Source organism: Hemitrygon akajei, chromosome 1, assembly GCF_048418815.1.
Source record: "Hemitrygon akajei chromosome 1, sHemAka1.3, whole genome shotgun sequence".
Classification (NCBI taxonomy): domain Eukaryota; kingdom Metazoa; phylum Chordata; class Chondrichthyes; order Myliobatiformes; family Dasyatidae; genus Hemitrygon; species Hemitrygon akajei.
The window spans coordinates 70,829,820-70,850,685 of NC_133124.1; the positions used below are offsets into that span (position 1 = coordinate 70,829,820).

The following is a 20,866-nucleotide window of genomic DNA, read 5'->3' on the forward strand; positions in this document are numbered from 1 at the left end:
AACAGAAGATCCAACACTGCCCCTTCTTTAGTTGGTACCTCTATGTTTTGCTGCAAAAACTATCCTGCACACATTTTACAAACTCCAAACCATCCATCCCTTTTACAGTATGGGCTTCTCAGTCTATGTGTGGAAAATTAAAATCTCCCACAATCACAGCCCTGTGCTTACTACATATATCTGCTATCTCCTTGCAAATTTGCTTCTCCAATTCTCGCTCCCCATTAGGTGGTCTATAATACACCCATGTAAGTGTTACTACACCTTTCCCATTCCTCAATTCCACCCAAATAGCCCTCTAATCTATCCTGCCAGAGCACCGCTGTAATATTTTCTCTGACAAGCAACACAACACCTCCCCCTCTTGTCCCTCTGATTCTATCACACCTGAAGCACGAAATCCAGGAATATTTAGTTGCCAATCACACCCCTCCTGCAACCATGTTTCACTAATAGCTACAACATCATATTTCCAGGTATCAATCCATACTCTAAATTCATCCACCTTTCTTACAATGCTCCTAGCATTAAAATAAATGCATTTAAGAAATTCTCCACCTCTTTCTCTCTGTTTATCTCTAACAGTACAAAGAACTTTACTGTCTTCTTTTTCTTCCTTCTCCCATACATCTGTTCCTACACTCTGGTTCCCCTCCCTCCCCCCCATATCTAGTTTAAATCCACTGGAGCCTCTCTAGCAAACCTACCTGCAAGAATATTTGTCCCCCTCCAGTTCAGATGTAAACCGTCCCACCGGAACAGGTCCCACCTTCCCTGGAAAACTGCCCAATTATCTATAAATCTGAAGCCCTCCCTCCTGCACCATGTCTTCAGCCACGTGTTGATCTGCACTATCTTACTATTTCTAAACCCACCTGCATGTGGCACTGGTAGCAATCTTGAGATTGCTATCCTGGAGGTCCTGTCCTCCCACAGACCTCTGTATAAAGGCGATTGGAGGCACTGCTCCTCCCTCAGTCTCCAGGATGTTGTGTGGTGGTCTCTTGCTGCTGACGGTGCTTTCTTCCAGCTAATAAAAGCCTATCTCGACTCACGTCCCCAAGAGTTATTGATGGTGCATCACAGTTCCAGAGACGCAACCACTGCAATTTGTCCCTGGTAGGTCGTCCCCACCAACAGTATCCAAAACGGTATACTTATTGTTGGGGAACGGCCACAGGGGTGCTCTGCTCTTCCTGTCTATTCCCCTTCCCTCTCCTGACAGTCACCCAACTACCTGTCTCCTGACTCCTAGGACTACCTGTCTCCTGACTCCAATTAACATGATGTGAAGTTAATTGTTCTGCAGTAGCAGATAGTGTAAAACATAAAAATCTATAAATTACAAAAATAAATAATGCAAAAAAAGAATGTTGAGGTAGTGTTCGTGAGTTCATGGACCATTCAGAAATTGGATCATGGAGGTATGGAAACTGTTTCTAAATCCTTGAGTAGGGGTATGTTACCTGTGTTACCAGGTACTCCTGGAAGTCAATACCTCTTAGATAAGCATCTGCTGGAGTCTGGCACCAAAAAAAACTGATGGAAGAACTCAGGAGGTTGAGCAGCAACAGTGGAGGCATAGTCAACATTTTGGGTCAACACTCTCCATCAGGACTCATCTTGCATGATCTATCAAGATCTTGCAACACACACAAAATGCTGGAGAAACTCAGCAGGCCAGGCAGCATCTATGGAAAAAAGTACATTTGACATTTCGGGCCAAAACTCTTCAGGGCTTCAGGGTCCTGCTGAAGGGTTTCAGCCAAAACGTCGACTGTACTTTTTTCCATAGATGCTGCCTGGCCTGCTGAGTTTATTCAGCATTTTGTGTGTGTTGCTCAGATTTCCAGCATCTGCAGATTTTCTCTTGTTTATCAAAATCTTGCGTCAGGATGTGTCTTGATGTGCCCCCCACCCCCTGTTCCTTCACCAGTTTTGTTTTTACCTTCTTAAGACATGCCTGAACATGGGTCAAAGAAGGGAAGGCTTTGCTTTGCAGAGAGTGCCTCCCTGAGCAGGAACCTGACCTCTACCTATTTCTTCCCTTATAAGGAGAAATCACCCTCAGTTCCGAAGAGCAGGAAGACCAAGGAGCCAATCACTGGAAGAGGGTGGAAACACTCAGGTGAGAGGTTTATCCTGTCAGGAAGCTATTTTCAGTCTGCCCTGGAACAGGGTCATTAAGCCCTGTTAGCTGAAACTACAAATGAATACAAACCCTCTATATGTCAGTAGCTTGAGGGCCATTTTCTCCTTGAACAGGAGATCAACCAAAACTTCTTCACAGTATTTGTTCAGAATCAGGTTTATAATCACTGTCTTATATGAAATTTGTCATTTTGCAACAGCAGTATGGTGCAAAGATATAAAAATTACGATAAATTACAAAATAAGTAAACAGTGCAAAAAAGAAAGTAGACATGAGGAAATCTGCAGGTGCTGGAAATTCAAACAACACACACAAAATGCTGGTGGAATGCAGCAGGCCAGGCAGCATCTATAGGAAGAAGCATTGTCGACGTTTCCGGCTGAGACCCTTTGTCAGGGCAGACGAAGGGTCTCGGCCCGAAATGGCAACAGTGCTTCTTCCTATAGATGCTGCCTGGCCTGCTGCGTTCCACCAGCATTTTGTGTGTGTTGCAAAAAAGAAAGTGGTGTTCATGAATTGTTCAGACATCTGATTGTGGAGGGAAAGAAGCTGATCTTAGAACAGTGAGTGAGTCTTCAGGCTCCAATACCTTCTTGGTCGTAACAAGAAAAGGGCATGTCTCTGTTGGTGAGGGTTCTTCATGGTGTTACAGCTTTTAGAGCAGGGGCTCCCAATCTGGGGTCCACAGACTCCTCTGTTAATAGTTTACAAACCTCTGCAGCCTTTTGCATTTCTGTGAGTTGGAGACTCCATACCGGACTGTGATACAACTGGAAAAATGATTTAGATTGTTAATTTATGGAAATTTCCAAGACTCTTTAGTGACATACCAAAGATCTTCAAACTCTTAACGAAGTAGAGCTGCTGGCATGCCTTCTTCATGATTGCATCAATGTGTTTGGCCCAGGACAGATTTTCAGAGTTGTTGACGCTTAGGAATTTAAAGCTGCTCACCTTTTCCACTGCTGAGGACTGGTGTGTGTTCTAAAACTTCCTCTTCCTGAAGTCCACAGATGGTGAGATTGTTGTTGTGACACCACTCAACCAGCCAATCTATCTCACTCCTGTTTGCTTCCTTGTCATAATTTGATATTTTACCAACAACAGTGGTGTAATCTGTGGCATTTGTGCAGTGCTTAGCCATGATATAGAAAGAATAGAGCAAACGGCTAAGCATGTATCTTTGAGGTGCACCTGTGTTAATTGTCAGTGAAGAGATTTTATAACCAATCCCTACTGACTGGTCTCCCAATGAGGCAGTACAGTGTAAAGACATGAAATTACTCTAAATTATTTTGCAAGGATAACTTACTTCACTTCATTTCTGCATGGGATCCCCAGACCTTTCATATTCCTATCAAAGTATGGGCATGTTACTTTGGCACAGGAATGTGTAGTGACACTTGCGGGCTTCCCCCAGCACATCCTTGCGTGTGTTGGTTATTAATGCAATTTCAACTCCACCATTCTATATATCCCTAGTACCCTTTCATCCACTTGTTTATCTGTAATTCACTACCCTGCATTAAAATATTCAAAGGATCTTCTCTCACCTCACTTTGAAGAACAGAATTAAAAAAATTCATGGCCTCTGAGAGAAGAAAAATTGTCACAATTCTATCTTAGCTAGGTGACTTTTCTTTTAAACATGAAACTTGGTTTTAGATTCACTTACAAGAGGAAATGTGCTCTCTGCATCCACCGTGTCAAAATACTTCAAGATCTTGAGAGGTTTGATCATTTCAGGTGTTAAAGGCAGGATGTTGTGTTCTCTTATTTAAAGAACTTGAGTCATAGAGGTGGAGATGGCCTGTCCTGAGCTTGGAGGCCTGTATGTGTAGATGTGTGGGAAAGGGTCTTGTTTCCCTGTTGTCTTTGTTTTGCTTTTTTTATATTACTGTTGTTGATATTTGTGTTGTTCTCCTGAACATTGTGTTCCTGCTATGTTGGTACCAGAACGTATGGTGACCCTTGTGGGGTCTCCCCAGCACATCCTTTCTTGTGTTGGTTGATAACAGAAATGTGATAAATAAATAAATCTGAATCTGAATGTGAATCTGCCATGACTTAAGATATTACCTTTTCGAGTCAAAGAGTAACATGACACAGACGCAGGTCCTTCAGCCTAATTGGTCTCTGCCAATCAAGATGCCATTTCAAGCTAGTTCTATTTGCCCACATTTGACCTCTATCCCCTTAAAACTTTCCTAACTATGCACCTGCTAAATTTACCTCTATAAATGTATTTTGAATGTTGTTATTGTATTTGCCTTAACTATTTCCTCTGCTTTGAGACTATAATTAAGTCACTGAAGAAGCTGGTGGATATGAATCACCACATGCAGGCATTCTCTTAGAAACCCTCTTGGTAAAGACTCCCAAAGTCAAATTGCATCAAGATTTTATACTCTTGAGGACAATCGTAACAGTATGTGATTCAATACATTTTCATGAGCTACAATGGCATTGTTTACTTCAATATTTTGAGTCTGACAGATAATTCCTTTGAACTTCATATTTACAGTGGAAGCAAATTGTAATTAATAACACACCTCAAAAGGTTCAATGCAGTTGCTGCGGCAACCTACTTCACACAGCTGGTCTTATAACTTCTACAGACAGAGAACCCAGACACCAGAGGTAAGTGTTGTAAGGGCTGATGCTCTGAGTACAGAGATTTATCAACTACTGATAGATTAGCAATGCACGATCTGGTCTGCAAACTTCCTTGAACTTGGTTACAATGGTGAAAATAACTTAGTTCATAGCTGTCTGGTTTGATGCAATACAATAAACATAATCCTTTTGACTAAGGTTTCGCTGATGCAAATGAGAACCTCTCATGGTTACCACCTTGTAAACCATATTTCTTAGCAGCCAACCCTCTGCTCTGGGCCTGCAGCCTGTGCTCAGCAGACAGTACTGTTTGTTTGCTAAATTGTCCCTTTAACTTCATACTGATTACTGCTTCCAATTTAGATTAAGAACTAAAGACTAGTTCTAGTTTGAATTTGTACTTGATATATTCACATAATTCCGTAACTCCTGAATAATCCCTAACACTCTGGCTGCTCATTCCATATACCCATCACTCTCAGTGTGAATAAGTTGCACCTCAGGCCCTTTTTAAATCTTTCTCCTTTAACTATGCTGGTAGTTTCCCTCCTTCTTCCTTTCTTCCATGGTTCACTGTACTCTTCTATCAGGTTTCTTCTTCTTCGGCCTATCCACCCATCCCCTTCCTGCTTCTTATTTCATTCCCACCTTCCCCTTCACCTGATCTCACCTATTACCTGCTAGCTTGTATTCCTTCCCCTCTTCCCACCTTCTTATTCTGGCTTCTGTCCCCTTTCTTTCCAGTCCAGATTAAGGATCTTAGTCCAACACATCAAATCTTTATTCCCCTCTATAGATACTGCCTGACTTACTGAATTCCTCCGGCATTTGTGTGTGTACCTCTAGTTTTTGACTTCCTTTCCCTGGGAAAAAAAAACTGTGGGAATTAACCCTATCTATGCCCCTCATGATTTAATGCACCTTATAAAGTCCCTGATATTGATTTACACCTCCTTAGTGCAAAAGGTTTAGATGGGGACTCAATAGTTAGGGAGACAGATAGGTGATTCTATGGGTGCAAAAAAGAAACACGGATAGTAGTTTGCCTCCCCAATGCCAGGTCCCCGATGTTTCTGAATGCATCTACGATATCCTGAAAAGGGAGGATAAGCAGCCATAAGTTGTGATACATATTGGTACCAATGACATAGGTAGAAAAAGGGAGGAGGCACTAAAAACAGAATACTGGGAATTAGGAAGGAAGCTGAGAAGTAGGACCTCAAGGGTAGTAATCTTGGGATTGCTGCCTGTGCCATGCTTCAGTGACGATAGGAATAGAATGAGGTGGCAGATAAATGTGTGGCTGAAGAATTGGAGCAGGGAGAAATTCAGATTTCTGGATAATTGTGTCCTCTTCTGGGGATGATGTGACCTGTACAAAATAGCCAGGTTGCACTTAAATGCAAGGGGGACCAGTATTCTTGCGGGCAGGTTTCTTAGAGCTGTTGAGAGTGGTTTAAATGAATATGGCAGGGGAATTAGAAGTAGTATGATAGATCTGAAGATGAGCCAGCTGGTTTACAATTAGATGATGGATGTAATATGAATGTAAGGAAGGACAAGCCAATGGATGGGTACAAATGCTACAGAGCAAAGAGTTAAATTGTACCACAGAGGCAAAATTCAAAAGGGTGAAGAATGCAGGACTGAATGTGCTATATTTAAATGTGTGTAGCATTTGAAATAGGGTGGATGAACTCATGCCGCAATTACAGATTGGTTGGTATGATGTTGTGGGCATTACTGAGTCGTGGCTAAAAGAAGGTCGTAGCTGGGAGCTTAACATCAAAGGATATATTTTGTATAAAAAGGACAGACAGGAAGGCATAAGAGGTGGTGTGGCTCTGTTGGTAAGAGATGGAATTACATCTTTAAAAAGAGATGACATAGGGTCAGAGAAAGTTGAATCTTTGTGGGTGGAGTTAAGAAACTGCAAGGGGTAAAAAGCCATTATGGGAATCATATATAGGCCTCCAAATAGTAGCCAAGATGTGGGGTTGAGATTGCAAAGGGAGCTTGAAAAGGCATGTAATAAGAGTAATGTCACATTTGTAATGGGAGATTTCAATATGCAAGGGAATTGGGAAAATCAGGTTGGTGTCGGATCACAAGGGAGGGTATTTGTTGAATATCTATAAGATGACTTTTTAGAGCAGCTTGTGCTTGAGCCTGCTCGGGGAAAGGCCATCTTAGATTGGGTGCTGTGTAATAACTCAGATCTTATTAGGGAGCTTAATGTAAAGGAACCCTCAAGAGGCAGTCATCATAATATGATTGAATTCATACTGCAATTTGAGAGGGAGAAGCATAAGTCACACATATCAATTTTGCAATGGAATAAAAGGAATTACAGAAGCATGAGAGAGGAGCGTGCCCAGGTGGATTGGAGGAGGATACTGGCGAGGATGACGACAGAGCAGAAGTTTCTAGGAATAGTTCACAAGACACAGGATAGATAGTTCCACAGAAGAAGTCCTCAAATGGCAGGGGTAGGCAACTGTGGCTGACAATGGAAGTTAAGGATTGCATAAAAGCCAAGAAAAGGGCACATAAGGCAGCAAAAATGAATGGGAAGTTGGATGATTGAAAATCTTTAAACAAAAGGCAACGGTTCTTTGTGGGAATGGGACCCATTCTCAGGGTTCCACAACTACTGCTATTTGGCCTGAGAATCTCGATCGTATTCAGAAGCCTAAGACCTCGGGTCTCTGGAGATGGGCGGATGGAGGGTCAGTGCAGGGGACTCGTGTGTCGTCAGGGAGGCCAGAAAGTCTTTCACTGCGGGCCCGAAGACCTGAAGTCTTTGCGATCTTTGGACACAGAGCTTGAAAAAAGCAATGAAATGGACTTTTAAGATTGTAAACCAGCATGTTGTTATTATGTCTCCCGCTCGCTGTGAAAATGGGGGACACCTCTCTCTTCCTTGCCAGGGAGAGAGAGAACCTGTGGGTTGTCGAATTTCAGATGAAATGCAAAGCCTTTGGGATAACTTTAGTCTGTGTTTTTGCAATTGCTTAGCACACGCTTGGGCTTAGTGATAGTACAGATGCGCATTTATTTTTGCCGGTGGGGGGAGGGGGAGGGGAGATTGTTGCTTGCTGCCTCTTACGTGCGGGAGGGCGAAGCTGGGGGGTACTTTTGGGTTCTTACATTTAACTGTCATTTATTCACTGGGGCACTTCTCTGTTTTCGCAGATGTTTAGGAAGAAAAAACATTTCAGGATGTATATTGTATATATTTCTCTGACATTAAATTTGATCTTTGAACCTTTGAAAGCTATTAGAAGGGAAAAGAAATATGAGGGCAAACTAGCCAACAATATAAAACTGGATACTAAAAGTTTTTTCAGTTATATAAAGAGTAAAAGGGAGGTGAGAGTTGATATTGAGCCACTGGAAAATGATGCTTGTGAGGTAGTAATGGGGTCAAAGAAATGGCAGATGAACTTTGGAAGACACTGTGGAAGACACTAGCAGTGTGCCAGAGGTCTGTGAATGTCAGGGAGCAGGAGTGAGTACCATTGCTATTACAAAGGAAAAAGTGCTAAGCAAGCTCAAAGGTCTTAAGGTGGATAAGTCACCTGGACCATCCCAGAGTCCTAAGAGAGGTTGATGAAGAGATAACGGAAGCATTGGTCATGATCTTTCACTTGATTCTGGCATGGCTCTGGAGACTGGGAAATTGTAAATGTCACTCCTCTCTTTAAGAAGGGAGGAAGACAAAAGAAAGGAAATTATAAGCCAGTTAGCCTAACTTCAGTGTTTGGGAAAGTGTTGGAGTCTATTACTGAGGCTGAGGTTTCGGGGCACAGGTACTTGAAGACTATGATAAAATAAGTCAAAGTCAGCATAGTTTCTGTAAAAGGAAATCTTGCCTGACAAATCTGTTCTTTGAGTAAGTAACAAGCAGGGTGGACAAAGGAGAGGCAATGAATGTCATTTACTTGGGTTTTCAGAAGGGATTTGATAAGGTGCCACACATGAAGCTGCTTAACAAGATAAAATCTCTTGGCATTACAGGAAAGATGCTGGCATGGATGGAGGATTGGCTGACAGGCAGGAAGCAGCAAATGGGAATAAAGGGGGCCTTTTTTGGTTGGCAGCCAGTGACTAGTGGTGTTCCTCAAGGGCCAATACGGGACTGCTACTTTTCGCATTGTTTGTCCATGATTTGGATAATGGATAATTCCGAGAATGACGGGACTAATTTAGGAGGAGTGTTTGGCAGCTTTGGGCCTGTACTCACTGGAATTTAGAAGAATGCGGGGGGGATCTCATTGAAACCTACTGAATGTTGAAAGGACTAGATAGGGTGAATGTGGAAAATATGTTTCCTATGGTGGGGGTATCCAAAACTAAAGGGCACAGCCTCAAAAATGAGGAATGACCTTATAGTATGGAGGTAAGGAGGAATTATTTTAACAAGAGAATGGTGAATCTTTTGAATGCTCTGCCACAGACTGTGGTGGAGGCCAAGTCCATGGGTATATTTAAAGTAGAATTTGGTAGTTTCCTGATCAGGGTATCAAAAGAAGGTAGGTGTATGGGGTTGAGTAGGATCTGGGATCAGCCAGGATGGAATGATGGAGCAGTCTCGATGGGCTGAATGGCCTAATTCCTCTCCAAGTCTTATTGTCTTATGGGACAGAATTTTTTTTAGGTGTGTCCAGGAAGGATTCCTGACAGACCAACTGGAGGAGAGGCCCTACCGGATCTAGTATTAGGCAATGATCCTGGTCCCATGGTAGACTTCTCAGTGGGGGGAGCATTTTAGAGATAGTGAATATAAGTCCCTGAACTTTAACATAGCCATGGATGAAGATAGTAGACAGTATGGGAAAGTATTTAATTGGGAAAGGGCTAAATGAAGGTATTAAACAGTATCTTAGGAGTGTAAATCAGAGCTAGCGGGAGATACAAGAAGACCTTGGCAAGTAGGATTATGGAAAACCCCAAGCATTCTATATGTATGTGAAACACAGGAACATGATAGGATGCTCAGGTATAAAAGGGGAAACACATATCTGGAATAGAAGAGATTCTGCAGTTGCTGGAAATCCAGAGTAACAACACAGCATGCAGGTCAGGCAGCAGTTAGGAGAGGAATAAAGAGTTGATGTTTCAGGCCAAGACCCTTCATCGGGACTGGAAAGGAAGGGGGGAGAAGCCAAAATGAGAATGTGGGGAAGGAGGAGGAGTACAAGCTGGAAGGTGATAGGTGAAGCCAGGTACGGGGGAGGGTAGGTGGGTGAAGGGTGGGGGTGGTGAGAAGCTGAGAGGTGATAGGTGGAAAAGGTAAAGAGTTGAAGAAGGAATCTAATTGGAAAGTAGTGGACTGTGGGAGAAAGGGAAAGACAAGCGCCAAAAGAATGTGATGGACAAATGAGGAGAAGAGAAAGGGTAAGAGGGGAGGCAGAATAGGGGAAGAAACTGCTGAGGTTTGGCAACAATCTTTGCATTCTTCCTGGCCACAGGAGTGGTACCACAGGAATGGAAGATGGCAAATGTTATTCTGAGAATGTAGTATCAAGAAAGGTAATAGAGACAATCCTGGGAATTATAGACTGTTGAGTCTTAAGTCAGTGGTGGGCAAAGTATTGGAGAGTAATCTTTTGGGGAAGATTTGTAAGCATTTGGAAAACCTTAGTCTTATTATGGATAGTCAGCTTGACTTTGTGAGGGGCAGGTTTTGCCTCATGTGCTTGATTGAGTTTATCAAAGAGTTGACAAAACAAATTGATGAAGGTAAAGTGGTGGATGTGGTGTAAATGGCTTTTAGTAAGATGTTTGACAAGGTTCCTCATAGTAAGCTCATCCAAAAAGGCATGAGGCATGGATCCATAGGAGCTTGGCTGGGTAGAGCTTATTCTGCCTGGAGGTCAGTAACTAGTGGTGTTCTACACCTGTCCTGGGACACCACCTCTTTGTGATTTTTATAAATGGATGAGGAAGCTGAGAGTTCAAAGACTGCATAGAGGTTGGAGGTGATGTGGTTAGTGGGGAAGGTGATTACAGGTTACAATAGGATATAGACAGGGAACAGCACTGAGGGGAGAAGTTGCAGAAAGATTTCAATCTGGAAAAGTATGAAGTGATGTGCTTTAAAAGATTGAACATGAAGGCAGGGTAGAAGGCAAATGGCAGGATTCTTAGTAGTGTGTGGGATGGGGGAGGCGAAGAGATCCTGGGGTCCAAGTCCATAAATCCCTCAAAGCTGCTATACGAGTTTAAAAGGTAGTTAAGAAGGCTTAAGGTTGACTGGCCTTAATTAGTCAGGAGACTGAGTTCAAGAGCCAGAAGATCTATAAAATCTTGGCTAAACCATACTTGGAGAATACAGTTATGGTTGCCTCATAGTAGAGAGGACATGGAAGCTTTAGAGAGGGTGCAGAAGAGATTTACCAGAAAACTGCCTGGATTAGAAAATGTGTCTATGTGGCAAGGTTGAGTGAGTTAAGAGTTTTCTCTTTGGAGCAATGGAGAATGAGAAGCAACTTGACAAGGTATATAAAATAATTTGTGGCATAGGTAGAGTGCACAACCAGCACCTTTTTAAAAAAAAACAGGGCAGCAATAGCCAAAACCAGAGAATATCCATTTAAGGTGAGTGGAGGAAGGTTTTGGGAGAGGTAGGCATCTTCCCTCTTACTTTCCAGTCCTGATGAAGGGTCTTGGCCTGAAATGCTAACTGTTCATTCATTTCCATAGATACTGCCTGACCTGCTGAGTTCCTCCAGCATTTTGGTGTGTTGTTCTGGATTTCCAGCATCTGTAGAATCTCTTGTATTTAAGAGAGATGTGTTCTTTTTAAAATATATAATCACAGTGGGTATATTTCTTCATAGGGGGTTAGTGGGTGATTGGAACACACTTCCATGGATGGTGGTCAAGGTTGATACAATTAAATGTGGACAGATGTGAGAAAGATTGTGGTTTGTTTATGGGCTGTATCGAGGGAAGCATTGGATTGATCATGGAGTAAGTTTATATCAGTCAGTACATCATAGGCTGAGGGGCCTGTACTGTGCTGTATTGTCATTTTATGTCACCTCAGTGTCCTGCGTTCCAAGGAATTAAAGTCCCAACCTGCCCAACTTCTCCTTTTAACTCAGGTCTCCAAGGCCTAGCAGTATTTTTGTAAAGCAAACACGAGGAAATCTGCAGATGTTGGAAATTCAAGCAGTTTTGTAAATGTTTGTTTATGGTGCGCCTCTCCATTTTCAGGCTAGGTAATACCATAGTTGTTAAGGATTCTACTTTATCATGGAGATTTCAAGATAGTTACTTTAAAGCATTTCCTCTGGAAATCTTTGTGGAGGTCAGACCAATGCATGTTTCAGGTGGAACTGATGTTGATTGGAGGGCATTGAGTCACTAACCATGCAGTGACTTTTGCACCAATTCAGTACTGAGGTGCCAGCTGCATTTTGTCCATGTCTCTGAAGAATACAGGAGATCATTGAACAGTGCTGAGTTGATCTCTTGGACATCAAATACTTCTCTCAGCTGGTCAAAGGTAGAACAGATGCAATGGATGCAGCAACATATTTATACCCTGGAGCATTACACTATTGTCAATTAGTCCAAACATTCCATCCCAGACCTTGCCTTCCATTTCCTTTTAATTTCTGTGTGTTTATTATCAATTTTCTAACTGTTACTGGTTTTAAAGTTATTTGTCTCAACATAAAATTACTTCCCCTCTTCCTATAGATGCAACCCAATCTGCTGAGTATTTCCAGCAGATTTTTGACCCAAGATTTTGGCCCTGTCACTATAAAAGTCTAAGAGTGTTTCCATCCAAGAATGAATCCTTTGCTCAATCCCTTCTTCCCCTTAAGTCACCATCTTGAATAATCCAAAATACATAGACTCTACACTTAATCATTATCCCATATTCAAAATAAAACTACTTTTTATATTACTCACTCCTTAACACAAGATGGAGTTAAGCAGTTTAACTTATCAGCTCAGCCAGCATCTGCAACCCTCACATCTGAGAATTTCAGAACATTCATCCCATTCTGCTGAGCACTGGCACTCCAAGGCTGTGTGCGCAGCCTGCTGCTGTTCACACTACTAATGCATGACTGTTGTAGAATCCAGCTCAACAACAGTGGTTGGCCTTATCAAGAATGATTACGAGATGGAGTATAGAGGAAGTAGAGTGGCTAGTGGATTGGTGTGAGAAGAACAACCCAAGCCCGAACATGGAGAAGACAAAGAAATTAATTGAGGACTTCAGCAAAATGCAGACAAACCATCCCCCTCTACGAATACATGGCTCCTCCATAGAAAGTTAAGTGCACTAAGTTCCTGGGAGTTCACATCACAGATGACCTCACTTGGTCCCTTAATATCACCTCTCTGACCCCCCCCCCCCCCCCCAAAATCTTAACTGCATTTTACAGAAGTATTTTTTTTTTAAGGATCCCATCCATTCATCATCCCCTTTGATTTTCTACCAAAAGGCAAGAGACTATTGTTATGATCCCAGCCCCCTCCTTCTTGAGAATCGCAAGATCGCTATTAATTCGGGTCTTGGACCCAGGAAATGAGAGAGAATCCTCAGCAAGACAAAGCAACGGATTTGGCCATTGTTTCTTGGAGACACCTTTGTGGATTGCGATCCTATACTACGTGCCAGCTCTCAGGGCTACGTGTACACCCTCGGGCAATGTGGGCTGGGGATTGCATCACCCCACTCTGATTGGCATCTACAACCCTGCAAGTCAAGATAAAAGAGGGGCTGCAGGGGGCAGTTCCCTAGCGACGCACCAGAAGGAGACACCATCGCTCCCGTGATAACGGGAAGCTATTCGGAAGCCACGTGTGGTCCGTTTCCCCTGGTCTGGGGAACGGGTGGCTGATAACACTGAAAAGGACTTCGAACTAACAACGGGGAACCCACGTTCCCGATTCAACGGTTTGCGTCCTAAAAGACTGGGCAAGTTTCTTTTCTCACCAAAAAAAAATCTCTCTCCAACACGTGAAACCCAGCGGTCCTCAAAAGGCTAAAAGCCTGCATGAACTTGAGAGGCTTTTATATTTCCATCGGACAATATTTTTACCCCTAGACAAAACGATAGAGCTACTTCTTATTGATGATTATTACTATACCCGCGCTTTAGATTGAGTATTGACGACGTATATTATCTGAATGTTTGTATTAACCTTACTTTTGTGCCCCTTTATAAATAAAAACATTTAAAAATAGTACCATCAGACTTCAACGGACCTCTCTATCTTAGCTGGTAAGTGACCCAGTTACGGGGTTCGTAACACTATGATACACAAAAACAAATACAGTCAGGATGAAACAGATTCTTCCCCCAGGCCATTAGGCTTCTGAACTCCCTGCTGCTTTGTATTCAAAGTGTCACTAGTTATCTGTTCTGTACCTTACAATGTTTAATTAATGCACTTCAGTTTGTTATTTATGTGTGATTCATCTGTAGATTTTATACTTACCGTATGTTTTGCACTTTACACCCTGGTTTAGAGAAATGTTGTCTTGTTTCTATGTTCATTATATTGTTATACATGTAATATACATGTATATACTTCAATGGCAATAACCTTGACTTGAACTAGTTGAGCTACAGCTTTGCTTCCCTTTGAGATCCATTTCCAATCATCCCAGAATAATTAGTGGTGATGCAAGGTTTCAGCCCAAAACAACTCCTCTTTTTCATCCTCAGATGTCTCATGAGTCAGAGTTCCTCCAATAGATTGTTTATTCCTTCAGATTCCAACATCAGTCTTTTGTGTTTTCATAATCCTTGCTGAGCCTATTTATAATGTAACAACCTTCCTTGTACCAGCTTCCCTCCCCTCCCCCCATGCAAAGAAATGCCTTGGTCCCTTTAATTCCTACACTGATCATGTGTCAGGCAACTGTTCCTTACTTGGTATCACTGAAATTCCATGGTTATGGAAGCAGCACCAGGGTAAGTGGGATAAAATAGATAACTTAAGGCAAGGGCCAAATGGACACCTGCTGCAAGAAAATAAAGTTTGAGGTGCAGGAGAAACTACAAGACAGATGAGATCATGTCCAAATACAACTTTTTTTATTAAATGTTTGATAATAACCACAGGTAAACTGTGATTGACAACTTTACAAGAGAACTTATTCCCTTCCCTCATCCCCCCCCCCACCCCAACCCACTCAGGATCATCAGCTGTTAAACAGTTCACACATTTCCTACAACATCCTATGCCAAATTATACAGAATTGAAAATTCAGCCACTGAACCTGCATATGGAGATTAGCTTCAAGTTCTTGGATCCTCCTGTGACAATTTAGAACTTCATGGTCAAAACAACAAAATTTGCTACTTCCATACATTGAGTTGGTGATCACAAATGCTTTTGACAGTTTAAAAAACTTCAAAGCACCAAATTTGCAAGGATAGAGTGTGACTATCACTAGCTTCTAATTTGAATAAAAATCTCCAACATGTCAGAACATCCAAAGAAATCTGTCCTCACCTTGTTCTGAACCACACTAGGAGAATTCAAGAATGAGGAGCAATCACCACCACACCACCCCAACTTCAAGTTGCAAAAGCAAATAAAGATGCAATTTAGTCAAGGTTAAATCAGTTCCAATCTCCAACAAATTAGAAGCACTTGCGATGGACAATGGAGGGACCAGACTCATCATACTCCTGCTTACTGATCCACATCTGCTGGAAGGTAGAGAGGGAAGCCAGGATGGATCCTCCAATCCATACTGAGTACTTCCTCTCTGGTGGAGAGATGATCTTAATCTTCATGGTGCTTGGAGCCAAGGCTGTGATTTCCTTCTGCATCCGGTCAGCGATTCCTGGGAACATGGTGGTTCCACCAGACAGGACTGTGTTGGCGTACAGATCCTTCCTGATGTCTACATCACATTTCATTATGCTATTGTAAGTGGTCTCATGAATACCAGAAGATTCCATCCCAATGAAGGAGGGTTGGAAGAGGGTTTCTGGGCATCTGAAACGCTCATTGCCAATGGTGATGACCTGGCCATCAGGAAGCTCATAGCTTTTCTCCAAGGATGAGGATGAGCTGGCTGTCTGCATCTCAGAGTCAAAATCTAGGGCCACATAAGAAAGCTTCTCTTTGATGTCACGGACAATCTCCCTCTCAGCTGTGGTTGTGAAGGAGTACCCACGCTCGGTCAGGATCTTCATCATGTAGTCAGTGAGATCCCGGCCAGCCAGGTCCAGACGCAGGATGGCATGTGGCAAGGCATAGCCTTCATAGATTGGCACAGTGTGACTCACACCATCCCCAGAATCTAGCACAATGCCAGTGGTACGGCCAGAGGCGTACAGGGACAGCACAGCTTGGATGGCAACGTACATGGCTGGAGTGTTGAAGGTCTCGAACATGATCTGGGTCATCTTCTCACGGTTGGCTTTGGGATTGAGAGGAGCCTCTGTGAGGAGGACAGGGTGTTCCTCTGGGGCCACTCGCAGCTCGTTGTAGAAGGTATGGTGCCAAATCTTCTCCATGTCATCCCAGTTGGTCACAATGCCGTGCTCAATTGGGTATTTCAGAGTCAGGATGCCTCTCTTGCTCTGGGCTTCATCACCAACATAGCTGTCTTTCTGACCCATTCCCACCATCACACCCTAGAGTGGAGAAACAGGGCAAAGGGTAATTGAATGTATTCCATCAGGAGAGTTGAAGCAATTTGATATGTAATACTGTTATGATCCCAGCCCCCTCCTTCTTGAGAATCGCAAGATCGCTATTAATTCGAGTCTTGGACCCAGGAAATGAGAGAGAATCCTCAAGGTTTTGGAATGTGTCCTGGCCCCTCAGCAAGACAAAGCAACGGATTTGGCCATTGTTTCTTGGAGACACCTTTGTGGATTGCGATCCTATACTACGTGCCAGCTCTCAGGGCAACGTGGGCTGGGCTACGGGGAGAGATTGCATCATCCCAACCTGATTGACATCTGAGACCCCGTGAGTCCAGATAAAAAGAGGGGCTGTAGAGACGGCCCCTCAGACACACCAGAACAGACGCTAGCGATCCCATATAGCGGGCAGCCATTTGAAGGAAGCCACGTGTGTTCGGTTCCCAGGCCTGGGAGCTGGTGGCTGATACCACAGAAACGAGTTTCTGTAACTAACAACGGGGAACCTATTCCCCCGACACATCGGATGGGCCTCATCACAAGACCCGGGCAAGTTTCTCTTATCACAAATCTCTCTCTCCAACAAGTGAAAACCCAGCGGTCCCCAAAGGCTAAAGCCTGCATGAACGTGAGAGACTTTTATATTTCCATCGGACAATATTTTTACCCCTAGACAAAAAACAATAGAGCTACTTCTTATTGATGACTATTACTATACCCGCACTTTAGATTGAGTATTGACGACATATATTATCTGAATGTTTGTATTAACATTATTTTTGTGCCCCTTTATAAATAAAAACTTGTAAAAATAGTACCATCAGACTTCAACGGACCTCTCTATCTTTGCTGGTAAGTGACCCAGTTACGGGGTTCATAACAATACAGAAAAGGTAGAATATCAAATAACAGTGTAAACTATTTAGGCAAAATTTTCTGTGAGATGCCTGTATCTATGCAATTAGGATCACCAAAATCAGTAAAGGTTTAAGTGGCTGAAAGACCTTGTCTGCAGTGATGTTTAGTTTATTGGAAGCTATTCTTAAACGGCACCTACAGTACTGGGGTTCAATTATGGCAAGTACATTATCCAAAGAGTATATACTAATAACTCAAAGCACAGTACTATTAAACAACCAGGGAGACATTCCTTGTTCACCCTGGGCGTGGATTAAGGTTACTTGCTATTGTTCAAACCTATTTGCATGTAGGATTGTTGTTTTAGAGCAGAAAATACAGCAAATATACAACCTCAAAGGATATTATTTATTTGCATTTCAGACGATCAAATTCAGTTCTCAATTTGGCAGAGAAAAACTCCACTAGATGAGTCACCCAGTAATTAACAACTGCACTAAATCTAGTCAGACCCTTGGAAGGTAACCAAACCAGAAAATTCAGTTCAAGCTGCAAACAGTGTAGCAAAATATTAGCAAGGTAACAAGATGGTGTTCTGATTACTCTTTTCCAAGATCTCGATGTGGAACAACCACTCATGCCTATGTTTACCACTTTACCTAACAGACAGATCTGATTGTATTGTACTTGTATGCAGTGCTTAAACACTGTGCCTCCTACTGACTTACTACTTAGTTAGAATCAACAGTACACCTGCAGAAGAAAGAAAGAACAGGTAGAAAATGGCAATAGCCCAAGAATAATTGAAAGGCACCTCAGATTTTTGAATTTTCTCTCCATTTAGAAAATAGTCTGTGCTTTTATTTCTTCTACCAAAGTGCATAACCATACACTTCCCAACACTATTTCATCTGCTACTTCTTTGCCTATTCTCCTAATCTGTCTAAATCCTTCTTTAGCCTTTTTGCTTCCTGAACATTACCTCTGGCATACTGCTAGTGTCTTTCATGGTGAAGACTGATGAAAAATACTTATTCAGTTCATCTGCCAGTTCCTTGTCCCCAGTACTACCTCTCTAGCATCATTTTCCAGCAGTCTAATATCTACTCTTGCTTTTCTTTTGTACATCTGAAGGAACTTTTGGCATCCCCTTTAATATTATTGGCTAGCTTATATTTGTATTCCATCTTTATGACATTTTAGTTGCCTTCTGTTGGTTTTTTTTAAAAAGCTTTTCAGTTCTCCAAGTTTCCACTAATTTTGCTGTATTATAGGTCCTCTTTGGCTTTCATAATTGGCTTTGACATCTCTTGTCAGTCATGGTTGCGTCATCCTGCCTTAGAATACTTCTTTGGTATGTACTTGTCCTACAGCTTCTGGGTTGTTCCCAGGAAATCCAGCCATTGCTGCTTTGCCATGATCCCTGTTAGTGTTATCTTCCAATAAATGTTGGCCAGTTCCTCCCTCATACCTCTAATTCACTTTGCCTTGCTATAATACCGATACATTTGACTTTAGCTTCTCTTTCTTAAGTTGCAGGGTGAATTCTAGCATGTTACGATCACTGCCTTCTAAGGGTTCCTTCATCTAAAGTGTGCTCATCAATTCTGGTTCATTGCACAACACCCAATCAAGAATAGCTGATCCCCTAGTGGGCTCAACCACAAGCCGCTCTAAAAAGCCATCTTGTAGGCATTTTAGAAAATCCCTCTCTTGGGATCCAGCTCCAACCCAATTTTTCCTATCTACCTGCATATTGAAAACCCCATGACTCTTGAAACATTGCCCTTTTGACATGTATTTTTATCTCCCATTGTAATTTGTAGACCACATCTTTGCTACTGTTTGGAGCTCTGTGTACAGCTCCCATCAGGGTCTATTTACCCTTGCCTTTTCTTAGCTCTACCCACAATGATTCTACACTGATCCTGTTTCTCCCCGCCTTAGAATGCCACGGACCCAATCAAAGACATTTCCTGATCCCTGTGAGGCAACATACTAGCTCGATATCTCTATTGCGTCCAGAGTCTCATCTCCATTACAACACACAAAAAATATTGGAGGAACTCAGCAGGCCAAGCAGCATCTATAGAAAAAAGTACAGTCAATGCTTCAGGCCAAAACCCTTCGACAGGACTCCCAAAGGGAGTCTGTCTGAAACATCACGGTACTGCCGAAAGGTTTTGACCTGAAAGGTCGAAGTACCTTTTTCCCTCCCCATAGCTGCTGCCTAGCCTGCTGTGTTCCTCCAGCAGTTTGTGTGTGTTGCTTGGATTTCTAGCATCTGCAGATATTCTCTTTCCCCACCACCCCCGTCTCCATTACTCTATGGAATCTCCTCTCACTCCTGCAGTCCTCTTCATCTCTCTTCCCTTCTGAGCCACTGCACCAGACTCAATGCTAGAGACCCAGTCACTGCAGCTCTGCCCTGCTAGTTCATTCCCCTCAACAACATCCAAAGCGGTATTTTTATTAAATTTCTTCTCACTGCTGCTATCAGGAAGGAGGTACAGGAGCCTCAGGACTCACATAACCAAGTTCAGAAGCAGTTATCACCCCTCAACTATCAAGCTCTTGAACTGGGGGGGGGGGGAAATAACTTCACATGTCCCATCATCTCTTGTTCTTGATATTTATTATTTTTTCTTTTTCTATTGCACAGTTTGTTACCTTTTGCACACTGGTTGTCTGCCCTGTTGGGTGTGGTCTTCCATTGATTCTATCATGGTTATTAGATTTATTGACTCTGCCCACAAGAAACTGAATCTCAAGATCATATATTGTATATGGTGAGATATATATACTACAGGAGTTAAGGCTTGGAAAGATGCTGAAATCTGAGGCTTGCAGATGCTGGGATCTGAGGTAATAAACACTCTGCTGGAAAAACTCAGCAAGTCAGACAACATCTGTTGCAGGGAAGGGGGAAAGGGTGTAAGAAGTACACAAAGAAAGAAAGAAAGAATTATCAACGTTTCAGGTGAAAACCACACATCAGTATTTCCACTGGAGCAGGACTCACCTGGTGTCGAGGTCGTCCCACAATCGAGGGGAACACAGCTCTCGGAGCATCATCACCCGCAAACCCAGCCTTGCACATCCCAGATCCATTGTCCACCACCAGCGCAGCAATTTCATCATCAGCCATGGCTTAGAGTGTGGAGGGGATGACTGAAAGAGAAAGGAGAAAAAACATTAATGGTGAGACAAGGACATAAAGCTCACAGAACAGCAATACAGCTGAACAAACCATCTTTACCTTCCGCAGATGCTGTTAATGCAGTCCTCAACACTGCCTACTCCCAGTTTAGCTCTCTCCCTTTAAAGAAACTGAGGCTCCACCCACATTTCTATCATATGAGTAGGCTAACCAATGAAAGGTAACTGAGCAATTAGGAATCAGGGGTCTTCATCTCAATCACATATTTAATCAGTTTTATTGTTTTAGTGATATTCACATCTTTAAAAAATGAGTAAAAGATTCTCTAAGGAAGTGGACATTACTGGCAAAGCTGGAAATTGAGGAGGTCAACCAAATTGATGGCTCTGGAGTCACATTTCGGCCAAATGGCATTTTTCTCTAAACACAATTGATTCT

At 42.6% G+C, this 20,866-nt stretch overlaps 2 protein-coding genes across 2 annotated transcripts in view; both read right to left on the reverse strand.

Annotated features, from left to right (window-relative positions):
- The window catches only part of LOC140727720 (actin, non-muscle 6.2-like), a 31,205-nt gene extending 10,776 nt beyond the window's left edge, over window positions 1–20,429 (reverse strand). Inside the window, exon 1 of the mRNA XM_073045425.1 lies at window positions 20,291–20,429. The gene's annotated coding sequence lies outside the window, so the exon portion shown is untranslated. The remainder of the gene's footprint in view (window positions 1–20,290) is intronic.
- LOC140727715 (actin, non-muscle 6.2) lies at window positions 14,820–20,631 on the reverse strand. The gene is made up of 3 exons (XM_073045403.1): window positions 20,528–20,631; window positions 20,291–20,439; window positions 14,820–16,398 (listed from the first exon to the last, which is right to left on the reverse strand). The coding sequence occupies exons 2-3, from the start codon at window positions 20,414–20,416 to the stop codon at window positions 15,394–15,396; spliced, it is 1,131 nt and encodes a 376-aa protein (XP_072901504.1). The 5' UTR covers window positions 20,417–20,439; window positions 20,528–20,631; the 3' UTR covers window positions 14,820–15,393.
- Between the last annotated feature and the right edge of the window lie 235 nt (window positions 20,632–20,866).

Coding starts and splice junctions, on each gene's coding strand:
- LOC140727715 (XM_073045403.1), bottom strand. CDS start 20,416: ATGGCTGATGATGAAATTGCTGCGCTGGTGGTGGACAATGGATCTGGG. Junction 16,399..20,290: donor TGGGACGACCTCGACACCAG/GTGAGTCCTGCT, acceptor TCTCCACTCTAG/GGTGTGATGGTGGGAATGGG.